We start from the raw sequence: 19,477 nt of genomic DNA on the forward strand, positions 1-19,477 counted from the left end.
AATTTAGTTTTATCCATATTCATAGATAGCATATTACTATCACACCATTTCTTTATCTTCTCAAGTTCCTGTGAAACCTGTCCCGATAGTTGCTGTAGGTTATCCCCGGATGCCCATATCGTAGTGTCATCAGCAAATAAGACCATTTTCACTAAAGCCGAAACCTTGCACATATCGTTAATGTATAATATGAATAATTTAGGTCCCAAGACTGAACCTTGAGGCACCCCACATACAATTTCCAGATCACTCGACTGATGTTCACCCAACTTCACAAATTGGCGCCTCTGTGTCAAATAACTACTAATCCAATTCAAAGCCAGTCAGTATATGATAGAATTCCACTTACAGTATAGGAGCCCGAACTGATAAAGGTTTGTCTCCCCAATGTTTCAGTCTGGACTTCGGTACTACCAGGAACAACTAGTTAGAAGACCTAAGTGTCCTTTCTGGAGCATAAAAATGCAGAAGCTCAGAGATATACGATGGTGCTAGACCATGTACAGCCTTATAGACAAACATCAACAATTTAAAATCAATCCTAAAACGAACAGGAAGCTAATGGAGTGAGGCAAGAACTGGAGTTATATGCTCATGACGCTGTGTATTAGTCAAAAGATGAACTGCTGCATTTTGGACCAACTGGAGCCGAGACAATAAGGCTTGAGAAATGCCAGTATACAGTGCAATACAATAATCAAGTCTAGAGCTAAAAAAGGCATGAATTGCCTTTTCAAGTCACTAAAAGAAAAAAAGTGTTTAACCTTAGCCAGAAATCTCAACTGAAAGAAGCAGCCAAAAGGTCTAAGAGAATCAAAATAGCAGTATTTCCTTCATCCACAGTCAAGAAAAAATCATTAAATGCCCTCATTTTTCTATCTTGCTGTGTTGGCCAGGGTGTTGAGCGGCTGATACACTATCACTATTGGCCATGTAAAGACTGGACGCTGAGTGTATTAAGAACCCGATTTTAAATCAATAGGTTCTTGTAAATTCTTAATCTATTAGTGTGAATGATACAGGAACTCAAAACTCCATTGTTGTCTTTTTATTAATTTACTAACCTTGCCTAAAACCCAAAACAGCAAAAAGGGAGGCTGCTGCAGTGATATTTGAAATGGATACAACCAAGGGGGTTATCAGTGCCCCTGCTGCCAAAGCAAAGACAGGACTGCAATTAACTGCTACAAGCAAAGCAGATCTTGGAAAGAGAAGCAGGAGGGCAGATACAGCTAATACTGTGATTTCCTGTCTGTGATATTTCTGACTTCCTGATGGGCTTGAAAATGAGAATACACCTCTTGTGACTGCAGCCGATCAATTACAATCAGATGTGTTATCAGCTGACGTACTTAGCGCTGGGCTGAAGTCAGTTGATTGCTGACACTGAAGAGCTTAAAGCAGTGTTTGTCCTTGTGATTCTGTAATGAGTGATACAACCACCTACAACACATTCAAAGCTCCTCATCAAAATCTTAAACAGACCAGCAATGCAGTTATCATCTCGGATGTAAAGTGTATGCCTGTGTGGACTATGGTCATATGTTTCCTCTATTCAATTTACCAATGAGTTTTAATCCACTGTATTACATGAGAAGGAGCATATCATCACAAATTAATCCATGTCTGTCACTAGTTTTCCTCTTTGTCCATCTCACTCAGGCACTAAGGCCTCCTGGCTTAATCTGGCCTAAGCTGGTGAGGCTCAGTAAAGCACAGAGGAGTTAGGACTGCATCCAGTGGGAACATTTTCCTAATCCCCTTCTGCCCTCTCCTTTATAAACACTCTTGTGTTCATCACTGTCACTGATGGGCTTTATCTCTCTCTCTCTCTCTCTCTTTCTGTCACAATGTGCTTTAGAAAACAGAGAGAAAAGGACCAAAGATTGCCTGGATTTCTTATAATCTCAGACAGACTTGAGCCCCATCTAGTGAGTGAGGCCTCATGGTCAGACCATGCCACGTGCTAAAGTGGTGAGGCAGTGGAAGATCAGGTGCACATCTGCTCTGAGAGGGATCAGACGCAACAGGGCCCTGATGTGGCAGTGGATACGAGGACCGGCCTGTGCTTGCCAACGTGGTGTAGGGTACTCAGTGAATTACAATGACCCAGATGGAGAGGAACAGGAGATGGTGTGCCTTGAGGTATGCACGTGTTGTTGTTTGTTTGTTTTTTACATTAAGCATTACCGTTATTGATAATAGCCTCATTACCATAATCCTATCACTGAGTATTACTTTGGAGCAAATTTTCATGAAGTAGATACAATCAAAAGTCATTAACAAGTCAAGTAAAATTGCATCTGCACATATCAGTTTACTTTTCTCAGAGTACATACATGTATTTCAGAAATAGTGTTGCTTACTAGTAGTTTCACCAGTAAGCAGTCACAGATAACACAATAACAATAAAACGCTGACAGCCTAATTAAACTTACTAAAGCCATTATACTTCTTATTTTTAATTATTAATCACATGCCATAAATTAAGCATATTTCATAATGTCTATTGATATTGTTGTTTTAATTGAAGCCAGATTGCTCATGTTGGAGCATCAGCAACCCTTTTTGCTTCTTTCCATCCCCTATTTAGAGAAATACTTCATGTCTGAACAAGGCTTAAGAAGATTAAAAGAAGAAGATAGTATATCTTGAAATAATGTGATGCCAGTCCTTAGAAATCTAATTCAAGTTGCACAGTGAGCTACACAGTCAGTATTACATAAACATCAAAATGCAATATTTAATGAGAAAAATCTTAGGGTGTTCTGAATACATTATAGCTTCCAAAAAACAGTCTGTGAATGTGATTTTGGATAGAGTTTGGCAGCACAGTGAGTCTTGGTAAATGGACAAATAAAGATTTTTGCTTGGCTTTCAGTAGTAAGGAGCACCGTGTTACTATTCTCAGAGTGGAAGGGATTGTATAAGAGCCAAGAGGACATAGAACTCCAGAGCTGAGTGGGAGGACAGGAGGACAGAGGAGTCACTTCAAATCATTAACATATACATTACACAAAGCTGTTGCATGGCCAGATATTTCAGAGCAGAGTCAAGCTGGTTGACTACCAGTCAAAGTAGAATCACAATGGAAACTAAATGAAATAAGAATTAAAGTAGTACTCATATACAGCAGATGACACTTTGTGAAAAGGCAGGTTAGATGTTAATTTCAGATATGCTTGAAAAATGTTTATGTTCAAGCGCATAAACAAACTTTTCATAGCAGACTTTTTGACTCGTAACAGCAGGTAAAGCACAGGTGTAATCAATAATACTAATGATGGCGCAGTTCCACTGAAGGCCCTGCAACCATGCATATGTGGTTTTATGTATTCCGTATGAACAGACCTCTGCTTATGCCGTGTACAAATCATATTGTTAATTATATTCAGCTGACATCTTGTAAATCTGAGTTTCAGACATTGGGAATTTCTGACAGAAATGAAATGTCCCACTTAGTCAGAAAGAGCTGCAGACATGTCAACAGAGGATGGCTGCAAATGTGCCACTGCTGGTAGTTGTATCAAAATAAAAGCCAATATTAAAACGAATACAAAAGATTAAGCTAATCTCAAAAATGCTCTACATATTTATATCTGGTTTCACTTGTTAATGAACTGGTACACCATGTTTATCATGAGGGCTAACTGCCTTAGAATAAAGTGTGAGCACTCCCACAGCGGATGTGTTTTGTTTCCTGCTGTTCTCACTCTAAACATTGCATTAATGTAGCACTGGATTAATGTTGGGTGAAGCTATGATAGTTATTACATGAAATCCTAAGTTGTCGCACCCTAACAGATGCAGCAACACTAACAGGGCAGTCAGAGAGATGTTAGTCTATCAGAGTCTAAATACATCCACACCTGTGTAGGTTGATGTGATTGTGTAGTGGCTTTAAGTATTGTTATTCATGTTATCAGCTACACCTGTGCTTTCCCTCTCAATAAAGCAAAGTGACAAAACATCTTTGCTTTATTGATGGTCTCAGGTGCCCCTGCACATTTTAAGGACTATGTTGTGAATATGCACAGAAAGCTGAAGTTCATCTTTTGTGATCATGCCTCTGAAGAAAGGAAAAGAAAAGAAAGATGGATAACATAAATATAATTTACTTGTTTGCTCACCCCTCAGTGCCAGAGATAGGAACGGCACTTTGAACTCAACTAATTGCACTATTGTAAAACCATAATATATTTATTGGCTAATGTTGGTGTTGTGTTTATGTGTGTGTATTTATTTATATTAACTCTGGCTGCAACTTCATTTCCTTTTGAGTGACAATGATGCAATTAATGCATTTCTAAAGATGACATTAAAGAAAATGGTCATATAGAATCACAACAGCGTATTGTGTGTGCAAAGCTAAAAAAAAAGTTTTGCTGCAAGGTTTTAAATTGTCTTTAAATGAGCCCAATATAATTGTGTTTACCCATTTTGAAGGTGGTAATTTGAACACTCCGTATGCAGACCTGTCAACTCGGCTTATGCTGATGATATGATGGTGAATAGTCAGAACAGATGACTATAACTTGATCAATACACCTGGGGGAAACAAAAAAATTAATTAGATGAACAATAAAGTCAGAAAGAAATAAAAAGCAAATGAAGTGACAATAATGCTTCCTATAGCCTGTTGCCACCTTTGCTGCTGTGATTGGACGAATCAGCTTCACCTTCAAAATGCTCACAGATACTATGGACAAGCTCTTGAAGTGTTATGTTGGCAATCACACTTCTGTATGTTGAGCTCCAGGGATCCACTCTGTGGTTAATTCTATTTTCTTCAAAGCTTTACAATGCTTTGAATCCCCGTATTCACATATTGAAAAGACTTTATTCGCCCTGTTGCCCAGCTTTGTCATCCTACACTGTGTAACCTTGTGTGTTCAGATTCCCTTCTCCACTTGGTGTTGTGCTTTCAGAGAGAAAAGTCTCTATGTTCATCAAATCAGAACAGCATGAAGTATCATTTGTTGCTTGTGTGTATGTGTATCAATCTCATGTGGCTATTTGCATGTCTGTATTGTGTAGTATGAACATAAGGGAAGGTGTTGGAGTGTTGAGGAAATCATGTTCCTATCTCTTGGGGGAAACAAAGATGTGTGGATGCTTGGGACACACCCTAGTTAGACACAAAGCAATTAATCTGGACAGGGAAGAAATCTATTGTTTGGCCTTTTTTGACAAGATAACAGAACAGATGAATGCCAGATCTCTCAGTATCATACAGTATATACTGTACAGTATACCAGGTCTGTATGGTGTCTGTAACAGTTCACCTGTGAGTCTTGTTTTACATATGCTCGCAGTTTGCTGCATTTCTTGGTAGAGTGTGGAACTGGTGAGATTAATTTCCATGGCATCAGAGAGCATCTTGACTGACAACGTGGCCCAGATATTCAATGGCACAAATGTGTTGGTGTAAATTAAATAGATAATTAAATAAAATAAATGTCGTGCTGGACTTTTGCAGGTGCAGCAGCTATTGAGTGCAGAGTGCCACCTGGTGTTTATATAAAGCAAAACACAACATGCACCTAAAAGCAAAGTATGTAACAGACTGCAGTGAAAGATGTGTGAAAATGTACAATATATCTTATTTTAGTATTATCTTATAGCTTGATTCTGTGTCAGATGACCAACACATGAATACAGTGTAAGACTCATACAGCCATGTAAAATACTAAGAGATCATATCTAGCAAATATGGGCCTCAAAAAATGAATATGATCATTGATTCACTGCAAATCAATTAGTGCTCTGGTATCATGTGGATGAAGAATATGATGTTAGTGTTGTAGTTCGAGCTACCTTCAGGTGGCAGTGTTGCCTTCCACATCATTACTGGTTGCAGGTCTGTACTGTGGATTACAGGGCACACAGGTGCTTGGAAACTACCCGTACAAAAGCCAGTTATGTTTAATTTTAATAGATCAGTATGTATAGTGTATAGATGTGAGCCTGAAATTGCAAAATATGAACTGTTGTATTAGTTCGATGAATAATGTGACACACAGAGAGGTAATGCAACACATATAAATTGGGTGAATCTAGTTTGCAGCCCCTGTACTTGGCTAATTGTTTAAAATAACTGAACAAACAAAGGGATACAACAAATTCAGAATTAAACAACACATACATACTGTGTAAGTCACAAGAGGATTAAAGGGCTTTTGGCGTTCACAAAGTCCTAAACAATTGATTGCACTTGGGGGGTAGATCATTCTAAAATGAAAAAGCACTTAACACTCTGTAAATATAAGATGGCAAATTATAAAACACTGGCTGTCAAAGTCATCCAAGTTTAGGTGAAAGTAGTGCAGTGATCTGTGCCGCTGCTTGTTTCAGCACCACACGTGAGTGTGTGGGGGGGTATTCCTACGTATTATTTCAAATGTTTTGAGCTATGTAAATAGCAGTAATGTGACAGGGGCTCAAGCGAATTCAATGGGTGTTATTTTTTCTGCCCTTTGTGCTTTTACGCCTCTCCCTTTTCGTGATCGCAAACTGACATGCAGCCATTCATGCCCGAATAGTCCGATTCTAAAGTCTCTCTCAGACAAGGCAGGCACGGACCTGCACAGTAAACCTGTGTCAGGCTGTTCGGGGTTTACGCTCTTCACTGGGCTACTACGAGTTGGGCAGAAGACGCATGCGTACTGATTTGAAGCAGCCGGTCGGGATAAAGGCGTTATGTACCATCGGATGTAATCAAGGCAAAGAATTACCTCTTCTCGCTGTGCATACATGGTGAAATTGTAAGTATTGGTAGCAAACCGACGTTTCATTACATAAACATTTCGGGAGAGGAGCGTTTGAGGCCGTTTCCCGGCGTTTTAAATGGCATGTCACTATCTTGCTGTACAGTGGGCTTTTAACAGATCTAGGCAGTGTCTTTTCGGTGGTTGTCCAGGGCGATGAAGCGCTATGGCTCTTCATGGTGGTACTTTCCATTGATGTGATGTGTGAGCTTCTAGTGCAGTGGTCTCTGCTGTTATATCGCAGAAAATCCTGTGTTGTTCACGTTTGTGCTGCTGTGAGATTGAAGAACAAGTGTGGTTTATGTGGTGTTGTAATGATTTATTCTTTGATTGGATACGACAACCCCCCCCCCCCCCCCATTTGATCGTCTATAGCTGTTGAGTCAAGCCATAGCATACTGCAGCTGTGTCAGCTTTGAAGTGCCCGATACCTAACGCGTAAAATATGGCTTTTGGCAAGACGCACACAATCTGCAACCGAAGCCAGCTCCGAATCCGAGGGAAACCGCGCGCGGATCCATTTTAGAAATGACCAAACGGTATTGTACTCAGTGAAAGGCTGTGATAGAGCGATGCTGCGGTTATAGATCTGCAAGCAGCGCCTTCAGCAGCTTGTGTCAAATTTTCTGACATTTTCAAAGCATCAGTTGCTTGTGTCAGGTAGCAGGCGAATGCCCGTGTTGGAAGCGACAGCTTAGTTATATAAATGATCTGAGAGGATTTGGCAGTATCTGACCCAGTGATGACACATTTGCTAAAATCAGACAATAAATGATTCTGTGAGCATTGCCTGTCTGTAGTCTATAGGCCTACAAACCGTCATGGGTATTCTGTTGAATCCACTAAAGCACTAGTCACTATTATAACAGTAATTTCTCACGGACATGATAAATATAGCCTAAGGGTGCATGGCATTTGACAAGTAGGCCTACACATGCTAAAAAAAAAATATTTATTTGCAGGGGTATTTAATTTATTCTTTCACTTGGGCCCAGCCAGCGTTGCAGATCCTTTAATGTGCTGCTTTTACACTCAGGTTCTCAAAAATGAGATCTCTGAAATTTTGGATTATGGATATTGAACCCATGCTCTAGGTCCAGCCAGTTTGAGATTAGAGGGACTGAAATGTGCTTAGTGGGTGTATATTTGGCAGCAGGAAAAACAAATTCCACAAATTATGTTTCCATACATTTCCTCTGAATTGAGCAAGCAACATTCCTTTACAGTGCGGCCACTGTACATGCCAGCACATGCTTCAGTCAGAGCATCAGCAGCACTTTACTTCCTACCCATATAAAAAACAGATAGGTGTCAACTGGTGAATCTGATTTTAATTAATTTATCAAATTTTTATCACAGTAAATGTGATGGTAAAAATGGATCCACCATCAGGATTTCACACTGACAACACCACTACCCTGTGCTGTCCTTGCTCCCCTTATTGTTGTATCCTACAAATACATTGCAAGCCAACAGATTTTCTTATTATATGTATACTTCCATGACAAAATCTCAATTAAATACTATTCCTTAAAAAAAATATAAAACAGTATCTTCCTCTCCCCTTTCCTCTGTCTATAGCCCATGGGATCAGAACGGATGGAGATGCGAAAGAGGCAGATGTCGGTGCAGCAGGAGTCAGCAACGGGGGGAACTGCACCGGCTCAGCAGGGCCAGCCAGGCCAGGCCAACCCACGGGGCTCGAATGCATGTTGCTTCTGTTGGTGTTGCTGCTGTAGCTGTTCCTGGTAGGTCTTCCCCACCTGAGAACTCGCTCACTGTGGCCCAGCATGGTAAAAATTACTGCACGCAGGATGGCACAGCAATGAGCTGCTGCAGTCCCAACAGCAGGCCCCTGCTTGTGTCTAATGCTCTACATGTTTTTTTGCATGTGATCTCTAGTAGACTTAGTGTAAAACATATCTAAATCTTAGTTGGTTATCTGCTGTGAATGTGAGAAATGTGAGCTTGTGAAATATCAGCAGTCAGTGATAAAATCAAACCAAATCGGAATCAAAATTTTTGGCCTAGAAATTTGACTCCAGTTCCCAGGACACATTTAAAAGACAAACCAAACATACACCTAAAAACAACAATTTCTAAACAATCACAGGTACAATTTAAAATGTATAGCTTTTATATAATGGTAACAGGTGAATAGCAAACTCTGTACTGTATGTATTTATATACTGTGACTAGCATTTTCATTATCAAATAATCCGCAGATTTTTTTCTTGCTTAATTGAACTGAATTGTTTAACCTTTAAACTGTCTGTGGCAGTCGAAGTGATGCCCTGAAATTGATAAATAGCTTTTGTTGTCCAAACAATATTCTAAAATCCTCTTTGTTATCACAGAAGGGTAAGAAAGTAAGCAATAGGTGCAGATTCATTTTCAGCTAATCAGTTAATTGGCCAGTAATTTCAGTTCTACAGGTGAGTGTATCTGGGAAGGACTGACAAAAGTGCTAGGATAAATAGCAGTTATTCTATTTACCAAGGTAGCTTTATGACCATTACATTGTACATTGAAATTATATGTGTAGCATGCAGCTTGCTTAGACGTCCATATGACATTGAAATTATACTATGTGTATGTTAATGCACACTGTTTATGTTACACTCTAATATAAATTTTATAAATAACTCATTTGGAGAAATTAAGGAAACTTAAAATTAAAGAAAATGACACCTTAGCAATAACAGTTTTGAAAATCTTTATTTTGCTTTTCTTTGTTGTGTTTACATGTGATTTACTATTAGGAATGAAGACCGGGATGATAGGAACCGAAAGGCATCTTATGACATTAAGGAAGGGACCGCAGACTGTGAAGACTGGTCAGTTAAATTCACTGCACAGGAATGGCCTTATCTATTAAACATTTTTTTTTCTTTTGGATAAATGTTGAAATCACTCGTATTGTCCATACTCTCTGCAGCCCTAAGCCCACACTGGAGGAGGTGCGCTCATGGGGGCAGTCATTTGACAAGCTGATGTGTTGCCCAGCAGGGAGGAACTCCTTCCGACAGTTTCTTCGCACTGAGTTCAGCGAGGAGAACATGCTCTTCTGGCTAGCCTGTGAGGAATTCAGCAAAGAGACCAATAAGAGTGCGATAGAGGAGAAGGCTCGGGTCATCTATGAGGATTACATCTCTATTCTCTCGCCTAAAGAGGTCTGACGGCTCAGTTTCATTGTGTTATTAAATGTGCTCATTTCATTCTCTCTAACTTTAAAGGGATAATTCATTTTTGGAGGAGGGAGAGTGTATGCTTCTTTACTTTCTTAGTGAGAAGTAAATGAAAAGATTGATATGACTCTCATGTCCGTCAAGCTACTGTCAGCAGCCAGCTAGCTGCTTAGCATAAAGACTGAAAGTGGAAGTTTTGCTGTGTTCAAAAGTAACAGACTCCACCTACCAGCACCTAATGCTCACCAATTAACACATTATATCTCATTTGTGTAATCCATGTGCAAAATGTTGTTTTTACACTTTCAGTCAAACAAGATTGAATCTGTTAATTAGTGAACTTTAGATGTATGGTGCATTTTGCTCCCCAGTTTTCAGTCTTTGTGCTTTATTTGTTATGGTTTGGTATTTGAGGGTCCAGATGCAGATGTGAAATGTGGGATACGTGGCAAGGAACACAAGACTTTAATAATGATAGCAGGAGTGCGGGTAAACAGGATACACGGGTATGATGGCAGACACAGGAAAACACTATAATACAGGGAGAATATGATTGATTCGAGGAAAGTAATACAACATAACACACAAAGACATGCTCAGAAAAACACAAACACTTAAGGTAACTGGCTCAGGAAAGTGCAAGAACACAGGTACGGTAACATGGCTAACTGGTTAAGTACAACATTGTGGGTACTATGGCTGGCTCAGGTCAATACTACAATGCTGGCAATAAGACTGGCTACAAGTAACATGAACCACAGGTACATACAATGGCAGGTAAATGGAAGACAACAGGAGTTAAACAGAACACACAGATGAGAGTGGCTACTGAGCATACAACCAAACTAGAGCAGAGAACAGGCTTATCTGTGGTCACAGACAGAAAGAGTTCATATCCAAGCAGCTAGGCCAGGAAAACAGTTCAGGGGCAGACAAATAAACAGATTCAGGGAGTGAATCAGGGAGTCCATGCGCATATGGAGGCAGACAGGAAAACTTGGGACAGATTATTGAACAGAAAACCAGAGAGCACAAATGTCCATAAACAGGAGATAAGTAGGGTCCAAGAGAGTTAACAGGTCAAAAATGGGACAAGTAGAGAGAAAAAGGTGCTAGAAAGTCATGAGAGATGAGTTCTTCGATGACAATCTAGCAGTGAGTTAATGCTGGTGGCTGGTTTAAATACAGACTGTTTGATTACACAGAGGGAAGGCAGGTGAATGTAGGCAAAGTGGCACAGAGCAGGTAGCAGGAGCAGGAAAAAAGGAACAAACACAAGGACTGGGTCTATAATAACAAGGGAAATGCAGCAGAGACAAAACAAAGCATAGGATCATGACATTTTGGGTAAATCCCAATTCCCTTATTTGATCGTTTCTTGCTTGAGCTGGAAGTCGCTCTAGTCTCCCATCTTGAAGGACATCCCAAATCCTTATCAACACACCACTTTATCAGAAATCAGATGGTGATTGGATGCTTCAGATCAAGGATCAGAGGAAAGGATGTCTCACGTATGTGATGTGTTCTCGAGTCCTCACTCCTTGCATTTTTTTCCTTTGTATCTTACACTGGAGGGACTAAGATACAAGGAAAAGATCCAAGTGGGGAAAATGTGGATGCAATTAATGGAATTGGGATTTGCCCTAGATTTGCCATACAGCCACATCTCTTATTTTCCCTTCAGTAAGAAAGCAAAATGTAAAACTGTTCTTTCAAGGTAAACTTTGTCACAGATGAGGTGCATATGTTGATCTTTCTAATGTTTTATTCTCTCAGGTAAGCCTTGATTCCCGTGTGCGAGAGGCGATCAACAGGAACATACTGGAACCCACCTCGCACACGTTCGATGATGCCCAGCTGCAGATCTACACACTAATGCAAAGAGACTCGTATCCCCGCTACATGAACTCCCCAGCCTACAAAAACCTGCTCAACACTCTGTCAGAGCAGTCCCCTGAATCTTAGGATGATGATGACCTGTGATGTTTTAACTCTCTTAATGCCCTGTCCCCCTCCATCCTTAACCCCCTTTCTTAAAATTTTCTTTATGTTCAGTATAGGATTACATTAACCAGGCCTCAAGCCTGGCCCCTCCCAGGGATCTCAGCGCTATTGTGATCTGCACCTGACCGAAGACACTCAGGTCTCAAAATCTCCCGAGGGCTCGACATCACAAGTACTGCTACAGATCAACATAGCAAAACACTCCAAAGGAATATGAATACATTTTAGTTTCTGGTTTCCTTTTCTTTCTTTTGATAGAAATAATCTATTTTATTTGTGTTCAGAGTTTTTTATGGTCTGTTGTTTTTTGTATGATTGTTTGGGGGGGGAATGATTCCTACTGTAGACTATATATTTATGAGTTTGTAAATAGTAAAAATGGAATTGTGGGTATTTTATGTGGAAACGCCTGGTTCTATTTACTGCGTATGAAAATCAAAGCTCAAGTCAAAGGCTACATGTTAGCTGTACTTGCAGGCAGCTTGGTGGGGTACTGTATGATTTTACCTTGGTTTCACCCTGTTTTGTTACCTAACCTCACACTTTGGTTCCTGTGAGAGTGACTTGGCAACTCCAGTTCACGTAGAAACTGTGCGTGATTGAAGTGTGGTTACTGGTGAAGTTACAGAAAGTGACAAGAGCTTTTGTCACAGTGTGCAATGTGTTTCCTTAAGAAACATCTATGATGGAAGGGTATTTTAACTGTCTTTATTCAATATTAAACCCAGAGGTCTGCCTATTTAAGATTTTATTTAAATTCAAGTGTTACTCATTGCACACCAGATATGTTTAATAGTTTTACCTGTGTGACATAAGAAGTAATTCTATTTACCAGATAATGTATTTTTTTATTTTATTGATATCAATTGCCAATACAGAAAAACCAATAAGTACAAATTATATTACAGAGTACAGTCCTATGGTGAAGTAAACTGTTAAGTCCTGGTCAGAAACTGAAGAAATATGTGTATGGGTCTGTAAATTTTTAATAACCTTCTAGGAAATTGCAAAGAACTATGTAATTTTGTACTAAACATTAAGAAAATACAAATTTTATTGGAAGAAAATGCAAGTGAATATTCATTTATTATTGAAAACCTTCCAGGAAATATGCTTATTTGTATTTTTTTAAACTAAGCATTAGATAAGACTGATGCCACTCTTTGTTTGATTAATATGAAGTCACATCCAGCAGGTGGCTAGCATAGCTTATGAGAAAGACTGAAAATCAGGAAACTGCTAACGTCTAAAACAACAACATCTAATGAGTAGCACCTCTTAAGCTTGATAATGAACACTATATTGTCTTTAATTCGTAGAATAACCTGAGTGTAAAAACAGCATGCAGTTTTGTCAGGCTGTGTTATATGTTGAACTATACTGTGTGCACCTGAGCGACCAGCCTGCTGTAGCATGACCTGTAGTTTTACATTAAACTCGAGAGTTTTATCGATGTTCTCATCAACCAGAAAGCACATACTTCTCGAAACATACTATAGATATGTAGGTTATGCAGGTACTTAACTGGAATTAATTAATTAGAAGTGTGCCATTTGAACTGTCTATTTCAGTAACAATTACTACTAAATTACATAGTTCTTTCCAGAAAATCTGTTGGAAATTAGTAAGAAATCACTCAGAAATGACAGATCTGTGAAATAAAAAAAAAGAATTAATAAAATTTGTGTGGGATTGACATTTTTGACAGTGGTTGCACCACCTTGGATGCTTTTGACTAAAAAAAATTGTATAAATAGCATATCTGCTATATTAAATTGGCTATCAGTTGAAAATGACACTGGGGACAGCAGGGTAACACCAAAGCTACCATGTAAACTGTGTTTATATGTTTCTCGAGAGTGTTTCCACTGACTAAAATTGGAGTTGCCAAGTGTTAAATACTTCAATGTATTCTGATTTCTGAGAGATTTAGTTGAATTATTTTGTTGCCTCACAAACATGTCACTCAAAGACAAGATCCTCACATGGGGAAGTGCCTTGACATTCAATTTTATGACATCTTTCTCATGAGCAGTGGATGTTTTCATAAGAGTGCTTACTGGAGCATGAGGCCAGTTTACGGGAAAATGTCGCTCTCATTGGCCAAATTAGCGCATGTGTTTTGTCTCAGTCCCTTAGTCAAGACTACATCAGTCCATTTTGGTAGCGGAGAGAGTGATGACAGCACATGTCTTTATTTGTGATGGACGAAGATCGGTGGATAGAGGGCTGGTTGATCTGAACTTCTTGCCAACCTGTGTGCTTCACAGTGGCGCTCCTACTTGTCTTAGAGTTAACTTTTACTATGTGCAATTTGAATTGAGGGAGAGGCTGTGCAGATCAACCTCAAAACACAATCTAAGCCAATGGTTTGGAGTGATGCCTATAAATGTTGTTTCTTCTTCTGTTTACTATATGAAATGTGGTATTTTGCTCTGAGTTTACTGAAGAATACATTTTTAAAAACAAATAATGTGAATGTTTACAGTATACGGTTTAGATTTTTTTTTCTGCTACTATAAGAAAATAATGACTTGTGGGCATTTTGATTAAGAGAAAATAAAGCACAATAATTTTATTGACTCTGGAGTGATTTGGTCACTAGACTGCAAGACACAGCTATTATGCAATCAAACTTCTCTGGGAAATAACTCAACAAATTTTGCTGAATATGCTGAACTAATTGGAATTTCACTCAAGTCCCATTATCTGTTCATGAGCAGCATTAAAGGATATGTATGTATATATATAAATCAGAAAATCACAGACATTACTGAGACATGGAGTGAAATGTTTCTCTACAATTATGTGTCTGATTCCAGCACAGAATTGTGTTGATTTTTAATCAGCGACTGGTGAATCAGATCAATCCAGATAAAGAAATTTGCCATCTTAGTTTGAATTGTTCTTATGATCTTGAATGTGTATTGGAGTTAATCCAATAACATATTGTAAAGGAGATACAATCTAATACAAAACTAAGGGTTATTCAAAAATCAAAGTCAACAATGGCAGTGAACAACTTATTACTGAACTGAGAAAAAAGTGTTGCACATGGTCTTTATGTGCATTAAAGCTACAGTATATAACTTTAAAGCTATAGCATGTAACTTTTTTCAAATATTTTTGTTGTATAAATCTTCTCCACAACTTGTCTTAATGTGGAGACGTGCCGTCGAAGCCTCCTGTGGCCCGGACTCATTGAACAGATATTAGCTTCTAACAGTTTTCTGAACAGGATTGACCTTTCTAACCAATAAAAGATTTTCAATTATTTCAGGTTTTTTTTTTTAAAGGTTCAAAGATTTTTATTGTCAATTCACTATATGTGCAGGATATACAGAAAACTGAAATACCATTTCTCTCTCTCTCCTAGTAATGAGTGCCATGCCATTTAGGAACTTAAATAGAATAAAAGTTGAATAAAGAAGAAACAGGATTAAAGTAATTAAGAAACAGGATTAGAAGTAATTAGGATAAAAATGGTACAACCAATAGGCTATGACTCAAAAAAGAAAAAATAACATGTACAGTCAGTGACAGTAGTGCAGTAACAGAAAGACTGTCATCACCAGGATGTTGGTGATGAGGTGATAACATATGAGATGTACTGTATATGGACAGTAGTGCAAATGACCAACAGCAGCAGATATGATGGTTACAAAAAATCAGTCAGCAGATTTACATATAATATAACAAAAAGGTTTGTGCAAAACAGCAGAGGTAGTCTTTGTCTGTTCTATGGTCCAGGGGTAGAGGGGGGGAGGTAATGGACGACGTTCAGCATCCTCACAGCCTGGTGGATAAAGCTGCAAGTCTGGTGGAGTGGGCCTGAAGGAGGAGTCAATTTGCTGCATTCTCATATGCTGTAATTTCTTAATGACAAATATCTGATATTAACCATCCATTATCTATACTGCTTATTCCTAAATAGGGTCGCGGGGCTCTGGAGCCAATCCCAGCTGGCATTGGGCGAGAGGCTGTGTAAACCCTGGACACTTAGACAAACAACTACACACACCCACACTCACTCCTACTGGCAATTTAGAGTCGCCAGTCAACCTAAGTTGCATGTCTTTGGACTATGGGACGAAGCTGGAGTACAGGGTTCAAGCCCAGGAGGCACAGGGAGAACATGCATGCAAACTCCACACAGAAAGGCACTGGGTCAGCCCGGGCTCGAATCCAGAACCTTCTTAATACCTGATATTTCTACAACTAAAATATTTTTTAAAAAGTTCTATACTGTAGCTTTAATATTGTGGTTATTCAATGACCCATTGGCCACTGGACTTTACTCTAACTTCAGTAGCAGAACACTGCCCAGAGCATCACACTGCCTCCACCGTCCTGACAGTTTACACTCAGAATGAGCTCAAACTAGGCTGATGAACTAAGCCTCTCACTCCTAATGAAGTAACCCAGCAAAAACCTCTGTTTAGTAGCTATTCAGGTCAGATATATGAGAAACAGACATACAACCCCTGTAAATGTGGTAGCTCATACTGTCAGACAGAAATACCTATCACAATGGACTACTAATACCGGCCTTACACCCAACGACTTTTCAAGCTATTTAGTGTCGCAGACAAATTTCCAACGTCGGAATAAAATCATGAGTTTTGCTACAGTCGTGTCGCGCTCGCGTCATCTCAGTCGTTTGGTGTAAGGTCGTGATCCCAGCAGTTTTGATTCGGGGCTTTTTCTCGCCTTGACGCTCCGATAAAATCAAACATGTTTAAGATTATCCTAAGTCTTTATTCTTGGCTCAGGCACCGTTAACAACCAATAGGCGAGCTCTCTCCAGCACCAAACACGAAGCAGCACAGCGCGCACAGCGGTGTATACGTCTATGCGTAAATATGACGGAGACTCCGGTGACTCCGAGCATTGGGATGTAAGGTTTTATTGAACGGTTACAAAGGAGGGCAAACGGGTGGAGTTGTTTTTGACGTGTCATCCAATTTGTACCTCGACAGAACGGAGAAAGAACAGGTGGACAGACCTTGCTGTCCCCTTTAGGTCAAACAGGGTCCCGTCTGTACTCTGCAGTGCCCTGAGGGTGTCAGACTTTAGTCGTTTTGAGTCTTCTATAGTGTAAGACCGGCTTAACTCTACAAATATGAACTGACTCGTTGCTTTCTGCCTAATATATCCCGTCCCTTGACAAGTGCCAATGTAAGGAGATCATCAGTTTTATTCACTTCACCTGCCAGTGGTTTTAATGTTGTGGCTGATCAGTGCAACCTCCTGGAAACCAGTACATGAGAGGATGTTTGCATACAATTTGAGGAGCTTTTACTCAAACAGGCTTAATTGGGTGAATCTAAATAAAGAAATTTACCACTGTATGTTTTCTGTGTGAGGGGTTAATAGGATTCATTTTCTTTGAAGGGGACACAACTAAATAATCAATATGAAACAGACCCGTATTAGATAATAGACATAAAGAAGTGTAGTGAGGCACTTAACAGAGTAAAATGGGAAACACTGCACATTCAATTTCCAAATTGCATTAAATTAATAGTTGCTAGATAACACTTTGGCCTTCCAGAAATTCAATTATTACACCGACTTATTCTTGTGTCACTCGTCTGTGTTCAGTTTATGTAGAGGTACGGCAGCACAGCAGCTCATCTGCAGAGTGGTTGCACCTGGCAATTCAAAAAAAAAAAAAAACCCTCCGGGAAAGGGAAACAATTGCCTGTTTCCCTTGGTTCAGCCAGTGACATTATCCTGTCCCGAGGCAAATTATTATGCACACATCAGCATTCACTTTGATGTAATGAATATTCCAACAACAAATGTATCCTCCCTGGCACACACACACGTCTACTCAGACCCTTGATCACATGCTAAAAAACTCACATAACCAAAAGGGACTGTAGGCACACCATCCTGTAACAGGCGATTAATGAATAACACTTCTTTTTAATCAAATGGGTTACACTTTATTGGGAAATTAAATAAAACAATACAATGTTGTGAAAAGAAAGCAAAACAACATTGTCCAAAGTGTTAAAACTACATATAAAAAATGCAGATAAAAGAGCATGATACAAGATTGATCGCATATATCTGACTGTGTGAAACAACTAATCTTGAGATTTTGGAGGAGGGCACTGGGGAACGATGAGCTGAAATCTATGCACAATCTATGAACAGGATATGTACTCAAACAGTAACTGCAGTAACAGTTTTCTATGGCATGTTATGTATCATGTACCACAGAATACAAAACTCCAATCGGTTGCAGACAGACACAACCTGGTCCAGGAATCTTGCTACTTGTCGGAGTGCTGTGGACAACGCCTGCAGACTCAGCAGAACTAGGACACAAAAAATACTAATCAGTACCCAGACACTGGAATATATAAATACTGATGATCAAGTCATAAACAAAGAGTTAGAAAAAAAAACCCTTTCAAAGACTGGCAATTATTCAGTGGTGGAAGAAGTACTCAAATGGTTTACTTAAGTAAAAGCAGCAATACCATAGTGTAAAAACACTGTTACAATAAAAGGCCTCCATTCAAAATGTTACCCAAATACAAAAGTACTGGCATCAAAAATACTTAAGAGTACTACAAGTAAAAAACACTCATTACGCGGAACAGCACATTTTACATTAATGTATATAATACTATTGGATTATAATTACTGACCCATTATCGTGCACATCACATTTAATGATGCACCTAGTAAAGGAGCTCATTTTAACTACCTTACATGGTTATAATTTGAAGTACTACTAGAAACTTTGTGAATTTTCCACCAGGAATCAATGAAGTCAGATGCTTATATTGCAGTTTGTAAATTATCCTGATCCTGAAAAGTAACTAAATATCAAATAAATGTAGTAGAGTAAAAAGTACAATATTTGGCTCTAAAATGGAGTGAAGTCAATGTATGAAGTAGTAGAAAATAAAAATACCAAATAAATAAGAAGGATTAAGATTAAGGGTCATGTGTTCTATGAGAAGGTTGGTCCATTGGTTGATGTGAAATGATTTTTTTAGATTTCCAGTTTATAAAGATTGTTTTCTTGATGACAGAGAAATAAGAAGCGGGTTTTTACATTTAATTGGTATATGGTTGACTTCTGTGATATTACTGAACAGGCAGAGTGTGTCATGATTCGGTTCCGCTGCTTCCCGTCCGGCTTTTATTTTGACGTTACTTTCTGTTTTTGTTTCACCTTAGTTTCGGTCTTTTTACATACTTCATCACTCACATTAGTTTCACCTGCTTGGTTATTGCTTGCACCTGTTTAAACCTCTATTTAGGCAGCGTCCTCCCACCAGGACGCTGCCAGATCGTTCTAGACCCCAGCTCTGACTTTCCAGCTTTCCTTCGGTTTTGGTATCTTGTGTTTCTGACCCGGACTGCTTCCTTGGATTATTCTGTTCTGCCTTGCCCTCTTATTTCGGACTGCTTCAGTGTATCGGCTTAACGGACTTGTCTTTGGACAACGCGTTTTGGATTCCCCTGGATGTATGTGTTTGCTGGCTCTGACCT

At 39.2% G+C, this 19,477-nt stretch overlaps 2 protein-coding genes across 3 annotated transcripts in view; one reads left to right on the forward strand and one right to left on the reverse strand.

Moving 5' to 3' along the window:
* Positions 1 to 6,484: 6,484 nt before the first annotated feature.
* rgs20 (regulator of G protein signaling 20) lies at positions 6,485 to 14,495 on the forward strand. Of its 2 annotated transcripts, none has more exons than XM_020591659.1 (5): positions 6,485 to 6,764; positions 8,349 to 8,515; positions 9,530 to 9,604; positions 9,706 to 9,940; positions 11,732 to 14,495. In XM_020591659.1, the coding sequence occupies exons 2-5, from the start codon at positions 8,352 to 8,354 to the stop codon at positions 11,918 to 11,920; spliced, it is 663 nt and encodes a 220-aa protein (XP_020447315.1). In that variant the 5' UTR covers positions 6,485 to 6,764; positions 8,349 to 8,351; the 3' UTR covers positions 11,921 to 14,495. The 2 variants fall into 2 exon arrangements, with proteins under 2 accessions (XP_020447315.1, XP_020447316.1); XM_020591660.1 differs by lacking the exon at positions 6,485 to 6,764 and adding an exon at positions 7,182 to 7,306.
* A 3,392-nt stretch (positions 14,496 to 17,887) lies between these two features.
* Positions 17,888 to 19,477, reverse strand: part of tcea1 (transcription elongation factor A (SII), 1) — a 10,091-nt gene continuing 8,501 nt past the window's right edge. Inside the window, exon 10 of the mRNA XM_020591572.1 lies at positions 17,888 to 18,288. Within this exon, the coding sequence (XP_020447228.1) occupies positions 18,280 to 18,288 (9 nt within the window). The 3' untranslated portion in view covers positions 17,888 to 18,279. The remainder of the gene's footprint in view (positions 18,289 to 19,477) is intronic.

The sequence above is a fragment of the Monopterus albus genome, unplaced genomic scaffold, assembly GCF_001952655.1.
Source record: "Monopterus albus unplaced genomic scaffold, M_albus_1.0 scaffold14.1, whole genome shotgun sequence".
Taxonomy (NCBI): Eukaryota; Metazoa; Chordata; class Actinopteri; order Synbranchiformes; family Synbranchidae; genus Monopterus; species Monopterus albus.

Bases quoted from the DNA above. Each gene is read 5' to 3' on its own strand.
- rgs20 (XM_020591659.1), top strand. From the start codon at position 8,352: ATGGGATCAGAACGGATGGAGATGCGAAAGAGGCAGATGTCGGTGCAG. The intron at 9,605-9,705 runs GTCAGTTAAATT...TACTCTCTGCAG, and splicing joins ACCGCAGACTGTGAAGACTG to CCCTAAGCCCACACTGGAGG. The intron at 9,941-11,731 runs GTCTGACGGCTC...TTATTCTCTCAG, and splicing joins CTATTCTCTCGCCTAAAGAG to GTAAGCCTTGATTCCCGTGT.